The sequence below is a fragment of the Ricinus communis genome, chromosome 2 (assembly GCF_019578655.1).
Source record: "Ricinus communis isolate WT05 ecotype wild-type chromosome 2, ASM1957865v1, whole genome shotgun sequence".
Classification (NCBI taxonomy): Eukaryota; Viridiplantae; Streptophyta; class Magnoliopsida; order Malpighiales; family Euphorbiaceae; genus Ricinus; species Ricinus communis.
This window is the reverse complement of record NC_063257.1, coordinates 15,280,358-15,288,875: the sequence shown is the minus strand read 5'-3', so window position 1 is coordinate 15,288,875 and position 8,518 is coordinate 15,280,358. Positions and strand designations below refer to the sequence as shown.

Below are 8,518 nucleotides of genomic sequence, written 5' to 3'. Positions count from 1 at the left end.
CCATAGATGAGAGCGAACTGGAAGACACTACAGTAGAGATGGTAGACGCCAATGATAACTATAAGAATATCCGGACGATGTATGATTTTACGAGACCAGCACTGGAGGGGATGTGAATATGCATTACGAGACCGGCTGTCACTGCCAATAATTCTGAAATAAAGCCTAATATGATTTAGATGGTGCAATGGACGGTTCAGTTCGGAAGCTTGCCAGATGAGGATCCTAATGGGCATATAGCGAGTTTCTTAGAGATTTGTGATACCTTCAAGATTAATGGGACAGACGATGCAATTCGTCTCCGCTTGTTTCCATTTTCTTTGAGGGATAGAGCAAAGTGGTAGCTACAGTCGCTACCTCCAAACACTATTACTACTTGGGATTCTTTGGTAGAAAAATTTCTATTTAAGTACTTTCCTCCCTCTAAAACTGCTAAACTTAGAAATGACATATATTCTTTTGTGTAGTTTGACGATGAGTCAATATACGACACCTGGGAGAGATATAAGGACCTACTTAGATGCTGCCCACATCATGGACTACCAATCTGATTACAGGTGTAAACTTTTTATAATGGTTTGAATTTGGCTACTAAGCAGATGGTAGATGCAGCTGCAGGTGGTCCTTTGAGTAGCAAGACACTAGAGCAAGCCCAAAGCTTGATAGATGAGATGGCCACAAACAATTACCAGTGGCACACTACTAGGAGCAGGACGGGACGTCAAGGGAGTGTACACCAGTTGGATGCCACTGCAGACTTGGTGGCTCAAGTGGAGTTATTATCCAAGAAAATTGATCAACTTCAGATGCCTGTCCAAGCAGCTCAAGCAAGTTGTGAGTTTTGTGGTGGCCCGCATTTTAGTAGTGACTGTATTTCGGGAGGTATGTTTGCTTCTTCTTCATCTAACCTTGAGTAGAGACTATATGGGCAGTCAGCCCAGGCAGTAGAACAACCTGTATAGCAACACTTATAATCCGGGATAGAGAAATCATCTGAACTTCGGATGGAGGAATAACAACAACCAGGGGCCACCAAGGTTTCAGCGACTATATCAGCAGTCGTAATAATCTGTTCTCCCACCTCAGTCTCCTCAGACACAAGAGAAAAAGCCTAACTTAGAGGAGCTAATAATGAAGTTTGTGTCCACTTCAGAGACCAGATTCCAGCAGAAGGACGCAGCTTTTAGAAATCAACAGGCCTCCATTTAGAACTTGAAGAATCAGATAGGCTGGATGTTCTAAGATGATGGCTGAGAGGCAGCCAAGGATTTTGCCTAGCAATACAGAGTCCAACCTGAGAGAGCACGTGAAGGCTATCACTTTGCGATCAGGTAAGCAACTATCTAGTTCTATTCATATTCTTGATGATGATGATGATGTGCAGGTAGATTCAGATAGGAAAGATGGAGATAGCAAGGTGATGGAGCTAGAGATGGTAGAGGGTAAGAAGAAGAGTCCTTTCAAGGAATACCAGCCCCTGATACCATATCTTGCTAGGTTGAAGCAGGAGAAAGTCGATCAACAGTTCGATAAGTTTCTTGACTCGTTTAAACAATTGCGAATTAACTTGCCTTTTGTTGAAGCTATTTCGCAGATGCCTAGGTATGCGAAGTTCTTAAAGGAGATCCTTAGCAACAAGAGGAAGTTAGAGGACTTACCGATTGTTATTCTATGAGGAGTGTTCGGCTATACTTGAGAACAAATTGCCAGAGAAGAAGCATGATCTAGGGAGTTTTACTGTCCCTTGTATGATTGGTGATTTGACAATTAGCAATACTTTAGCTGACTTAGGAGCTAGCATTAATTTAATGTCGTATAGTTTGTTTACCAAGTTGAGGCTGGGTGAGACTAAACCAACTAGGATGAGCATACAGTTAGCTGATAGGACTGTTAAGTATCCTAGGGGTATTGTAGAGAATGTACTTGTTAAAGTTGACAAATTTATATTTTATGTTGACTTTGTGATCATGGATATGGATGGTGAGAGTAATGTACCTTTGATTCTAGGTCGACCTTTCCTTGCAACGTCTAGGGCTATTATAGATATTTATGATGGAAAGCTTGAACCTAGAGTAGGGGATGAAACTGTCACTTTTGATTTGAATAGTTCTATGAGATAGTCCTTAAATCATGATTATACTGTGTTTTCTATTGATGTGCTTGATGATGTTATTGATACACAGTTGCAGGAGATATTGCTTGATAATCCTTTACAAGTTGCCTTGCAGGCAGAGGATGAGCATGAGCTATCCAATTAGAGTGTATTAGAGCAGCTTGCATTTTTGTTAGCTAATGAACCAAACAAGAATATTTAATAAGTTTGTTAAGATTGACAGGGTAGGTGTGTAGAAATTGAGGCCATCACTTAAGGAACCACCAGTCCTTGAGTTGAATCCCAAAGCATCTCAACATGCATATATGGATGAGGACAACAAGTTGCTTGTCATTCTCGTAGCAGACTTGACACCCGAGGAGAGGGAGATGACTTTGGCCTCTCTTAGGAAGTACTAGAAGGCGTTTACTTGGAAAATTGTTGACATTCTTGGGATTAGTCCTAGCTATTACTCGCACAAGATCCTTATGGAGGATAGTTACAAGCCAGTGGTGCAACCACAATGCAGACTGAACCCAAACATGAGGAAAGTGGTTAAAAAGGAGGTAATTAAACTTCTTGATGTAGGTTTGATTTACCCTATCTTTGATATTTCCTAGGTTAGTCTTGTGCAGGTGGTTCCCAAGAAGGGAGGTATGACTATGGTTAAAAATGAGAAGGACGAGCTTATACCGATTAGAACAGTAACGGGCTTTCGAGTGTGTAAAGATTATAGGAGGCTAAATGATGCCACTCGAAAGGACCATTTTCCCCTTCTTTTTATTGACTAAATGTTGGAAAGTTTGTCTGGGCATATGTTTTACTATTTTCTAGATAGTTTTTCAGGTTACTTCCAGATTCCTGTTGCACCTGAGGACTAAGAGAAGACAACATTTACTTGCCCATATAGTACGTTTACTTAGGAGGATGCCATTAGAATTGTACAATGCACCTATAACTTTTCAAAGGTCTATGATGGCGATCTTCCATGACATGATTGCAGAGTCCATAGAGGTTTTTATGGATGATCTTTTTGTATTAAGTAACTCCTTCACTCACTGTTTGCACAATCTCGATTGCCTGCTTGAGTGTTGTGTGGATGCTAACCTAGTCCTTAATTGGGAGAAGTGTCATTTTATGGTTAGGGAAGGTATAGTGTTAGGATATAAAATTTTGCATGAGGGGATGGAGGTCGATAGGGCCAAGGTGGATACTATTGCTAAATTACCCCCACCTAGTTCAGTTAAGGCTGTTAGGAGCTTCTTAGGTCATATAGGTTTCTATAGGAGGTTCATTAAGGACTTCTCTAAGATTGCTAGACCTTTAACTCAATTGCTTATAAAGGATGTACCTTTTCTATTTTCTGATGATTGTTTACAGGCTTTTGAGTTATTGAAGGAGAAACTAACTATAGCCCCGATTATAGTTTCACCTAATTAGGAGCTACCATTTAAGCTTATGTGCGATGCTAGTGATTTTGCAGTTGGAGCTGTTTTAGGATAGAGGAGAGAAAAGAAGTTCCAACCAATCTACTATGCTAGCAAGACATTGAATGATGCCCAGGAGTACTACACCACCACTGAAAAGGAGCTTCTAATTGTTATTTTTGCATTTGAAAAATTGAGATCTTATTTGGTGTTATCAAAGACAATGGTCTACACGGACCATTCTGCACTCAGGTACTTGTTCAGTAAGAATGATGCAAAGCATAGACTCATTCATCGGATCTGTTATTACGGAAGTTCAATATTGAGATCAAGGATAAGAAAGGTGCTGAGAACTTGGCAACAGACCACCTTTCTAGGCTAGAAAACCCGACTTCAGAGGCACTTGATGAGAGGGCGATTGATGAAAATTTTTTAAATGAGTTCTTATGCTCAGTTCAGGTGAATTCTGATATCCCTTGGTTTTCTGATTTTGCAAACTATCTGGTTGCTAAAGTTGAAGGGTATGACATTTCAACAAACGAAAAAATTCTTTTCTGAATTGAAATACTACATTTCGGAGGACCCTTTCTTGTTTAGAGTTTGTGCAGATCAGGTTATTTGACGATGTGTACATGGGGAGGAGATCCTCAAGATTTTGAGGCATTGCCATGAAGGACCAATGGGAGGTCATCAAGCTGTAAATCACACAGCTAGGAAGGTGCTAGACTCTAGATTCTACTAACTAACGATCTTTAGGGATGCTAGAGCATTTGTTTAGGTTTGTGATGCATGCCAAAGATTAGGTAACATCTCTGCTCGTGATGAGATGCCTTACACGAGCATTCAAGCTGTTGAGATTTTTGATGTTTGGGGCATCGACTTCATGGGACCCTTTTCTTCTTCCTATGGTAATAAATACATCTTAGTTGTCGTTGAGTACTTTTCTAAGTGGCCAGAAGCGCAAGCTTCTCCCACTAATGATGCTAGGGTAGTTACGAGATTCCTCAAAAGACTATTTGCTAGGTTTGGGACACCTAGGGCTCTTATTAGTAACAACGGGACTCATTTTTGTAATGCCCAATTAGAAAAGGTGCTAAAACGCTATGGTGTATCACACAGGTTTTCTACACCCTATCACCCACAAACCAATGGGCAAGTGGAGGTTACTAATAGGGTTTGAAATGGATTTTAGAAAAAATTGTAGGAGTGAGTAAGAAGGATTGGGCGGTGAAGCTAGATGACGCCTTGTGGGCATTTAGGATGACCTATCGTACTTCAACTAGTTTTACACCATATAGGCTTGTTTATAGGAAAGCGTGCCATTTGCTTGTTGAACTTGAGCATAAAGCATTATGGGATTTGAAAACTTGCAAGTTTGATGTTGTTGATGCAAGTAAACATAGACAGTGGCAGCTTAACGAGTTGAATGAGTGGCGCAATCAAGCATATGAAAACTCCTTAATCTACAAGGAGCATACCAAGAAGTGGCATGACAAGAGGCTAAAGAGCAACAAGGAGTTCCAAGTTGGGGATAGTGCGTTCTTGTATAACTTACAACTCTGGCTCTTTCCTAGGAAGCTAAAAAGCTGTTGGTCAGGACCGTTCACCGTCCAATAAGTTTTCCATATGGCACAATGGAGTTGCACCATCCAGAGAAGGGAAACTTCAAGGTTAATGGGCATAGGTTGAAGCATCACTATGGTGATCCATTGGAGCTTGAGGAGCGAGTCAACCTTGTATTACATTAACAAGAGTAGCATAAGCATTATGAGTCCAGCTAAATGAGTCGGGAAAAAAAAGCACTTTTGGGAGGCACCCCAACTTTTATTTTATGTTTTTGACATTTTGATTATTGGTTTTGGAACATTTTCTTAGTTTTAGTCTTCATTTTCATTTCATTTTTGAGTTTTATATGCCATTTGAGTGTTTTAAGATATGTGGAAGGTAACTTGGATATTCGATTGTTGAAAAATTGTAGGAAATTGCGCATGAAAAAGTGCTGGAAATGAATTATGGGTTTCAGCATGATCTGGCAGTTCAGCACGCCCCGTAAGCACACATGTGCTTATCAACACTGGCGTGTTGAGGGCAACCAAACCGTGTTGAGAGAAAAATTAGACTTTAGCACGTTTCCCAAGAATGACATGGGCTGTGAACACGTCCATGTCACTCAACACGCCCGTGTTGAGGGCACTCACACCGTGTTAAGAAAAATAAGAGTTCAGCACGGTTTCCTAGACTTACACATGCTATAGGACTAGGCATACTGATCAGCATGGCCTAGAACAAAACTGTGTCAGTTAGCACGGCCTATAACACGGACGTGTTAACATTAGCGCCTATATAAGCTGTGTCATATCGCAGGTTCAAAATTTTCTCTCTTTTCTCTCTTTGCGCGTATAGTCTGATATCCTCTCCCTCTTTTTCTTCAATTTTTAAGTGTTTTCCAAAAAATTAAGTTTCTTCCCTTAACCTTGTTCAATTCTCCATTTTGGTATGTGATTCTACTCTTTTCTTTAATTTCTTGAGTTATTTTTGTAATTTTTGGTTATTCTGTTATATTTTTCTTTTTCTACCTCGATTTTTTTATTGATTGCTTTTGTTTCCTCGACTTTCTTCTGTTATTTTCTTCATTATTTTTATGAATTTCGATGTTTTTTATTTTCATCAATCTTCTTGTTAATTCTCCTTTTTCATTAAATTCATCACTCTTGTTGAATTTTATTTGTTGTTTCATTGAATTTCTTGCTTTTCTTTTAATTTTGATTTGCTATTATTACCTTATTCTGTTTATTCGATACTATTGTTCATATTTTTAATTTCTTCTTTTCTGCCTTTGAATTGCCCTATTGCTGTTGTTTTGTATGTTTAGACTTGCTGGATTGTGAGCTGGTTTGGTGAATTAGTCATTATGCAAGTGTGTTGAGAATACATAATGCAAGTGTTATGCTGTTGTGATGTTGTGTTATGCTGCTGTGATATATGCTTTATAATTTTGTTATTTTGCTATGCTGAAATGTGTTAAGATTGCGTAATGTAGATGTGCTTGTGATGTTAAATTGTTGTTATATTGCTATTAAACTGCTGCTGCTATTGTAATGGTTCTCTGTTTGGTAGTGAAGTTTACTGTTTTGGCAAGAATTTTAATTAATTTCAATGTAGGTACTATGGTTGATCAGCAGGAGAGCCCCTGTAAGACGGGTGTCTCCAAGAAAAGGCGTACATGTGAGACCTCTATACCTATGAGACCACCTCCACATGTACAGCCTGCACCATCTGCACCTTGAGCACCTGTCCCTAGAGCTCGAGCTCCACCTCCAACTCCTGCACGACACAGACTTTTACAGTTTGATAGCTCCACTCACGAGGCTCGTTACCAGCAGCTGCGGTACAAACAGTTAGGCTATGGAAGATGTATAGACTGGCAGGCATTAGAGACAATAGGAATAGCTGCTGAGGTTCGAGAGCTTCTTCAGACATAGCCTTTTGAGGCCTTTTTCAACATAGTGGAGCCTACCTACAGAGAGCTCACACTTGAGTTTGCCTCCACCTTGTTCCTCCAAAGTCAGATTAAAGACTGGTCTCAACTAGAGTCTATCTCACTTCGATTAGAGGGACAAATATACATGATGAGCATTCCCCAGTTTGAAGTAGCATTGGGACTATTTACTGAACAAGAGATTGCATCAGACGACTACAGAGCCTCTCCATACAACCCGTGAATTTCTTTTGATAGGGACTGGGAGACCATATCAGAGGTGGATGAGCCTTACTACCCGAGAAAGTCCAAGGCGTCCAACCTTTCTGATAGCCTTTGATATCTTCACTCCCTGCTAGCATATACATTGACAGGCCGAGGGGACAGTTTTGGAGTGGTCATCGAGCCTAATGTATTCTGTTTATGGGCCCTGCATCAGAGGATGAGGGTGGACATGGGTTATGTGTTAGCCAAGCAGTGCAAGACTGTTACTGGGGACCCGAAGAAGACTTTTCTCTATTTCAGACTTTATGTGACCAGGATTGCTAGGAGGATGAGTTACTGGACAGAGCTCTGATAGATGAGTTGACACTTGTTGGCGAGATGACCCCTGTGGCCTCTCTACTATGCAGCATATGAGGATGGTCACCCGGAGGACAGGGCCCCTAGGGCCAAAGTATAGACTTATTCGTTCGATAGCTCGGGTAGTTCGGGAGGAGTAGGGGAGCACCCCAGACCTGTAGATATTCCTGGCCCCTCCCGACCTTCATCCTTATCAGCTCCTCGGCCATATAGTGTGCAGATTGATAAGCTGACTGCGAGACTTGATCGGATCACCGACATGTAGCAACAATACACAGACAGGTTTGAGAGGTTTGACAGGTGATTAGAGCGTAGCTCCACCACTTTAATGCTACATAGAGGCAGATTCTGGATTTGCTATAGAGGTAGTTGGCCCATGAGATAGGATAGAGGCAGCCTTATAGCAGCCTAGGATGGATGATTTTGACTTTGCTAACTTTGGCGAGTATTTTCCACCTCCAGCAGCTGATGATACACCTCCTCCAGTACAACCATCACCTCCCCCACCGACTCCAACCCAACAGGATGAGTAGGGCAATATTTCTTCATATTTATCTCTTTTACTTTTTGTATTTATTATGTTGCTTCCCAACTCCTTTACACACTGCGGACAGTGTGTCCTTTAAGTATGGGGTGGGTAAGCCATTGTTTTGGCTTCTTTCTTTTATGTTTTTCGATTGTTGTTTATTGTATTATTGATGATGTATATATTTAGGATATTTAGGATGCTTATTAGCTTTTTGTTTATCTTCGAAAGATCGATAGTTATGATTATGAGCATGTGATTTTTCCTCCTTGTTGTTTGTCGCTTTTGGAATATTATTTAGCAATTTTTAGTTTATTATAATGGCTGGATTAAACCAGTGTTACTTGACCATTCTTTAAGTTAGTTAGTTTGAATTTGATTAGTTATTGTGTTTTGTGTATGAATTGATTAAA

The 8,518-nt window shown here is 40.3% G+C and overlaps 1 protein-coding gene and 1 non-coding gene across 2 annotated transcripts; one reads left to right on the top strand and one right to left on the bottom strand.

The window, feature by feature from the left end:
- Window positions 1–434: 434 nt before the first annotated feature.
- Window positions 435–541, bottom strand: LOC112534638. Its single transcript, XR_003078918.1, has one exon. It is a non-coding gene; the product is annotated as a small nucleolar RNA R71 (small nucleolar RNA).
- Window positions 542–1,246: 705 nt separating this feature from the next.
- Window positions 1,247–2,258, top strand: LOC125369272. The gene is made up of 3 exons (XM_048371285.1): window positions 1,247–1,602; window positions 1,772–2,087; window positions 2,184–2,258. Exons 1-3 carry the CDS (start codon window positions 1,247–1,249, stop codon window positions 2,256–2,258), a joined length of 747 nt encoding a protein of 248 aa, XP_048227242.1.
- Window positions 2,259–8,518: the final 6,260 nt, after the last annotated feature.

Bases quoted from the DNA above. Each gene is read 5' to 3' on its own strand.
- LOC125369272 (XM_048371285.1), top strand. From the start codon at position 1,247: ATGGCTGAGAGGCAGCCAAGGATTTTGCCTAGCAATACAGAGTCCAAC. The intron at 1,603-1,771 runs GTATGCGAAGTT...TTTGACAATTAG, and splicing joins GCTATTTCGCAGATGCCTAG to CAATACTTTAGCTGACTTAG. The intron at 2,088-2,183 runs GTCACTTTTGAT...ATTGATACACAG, and splicing joins CTAGAGTAGGGGATGAAACT to TTGCAGGAGATATTGCTTGA.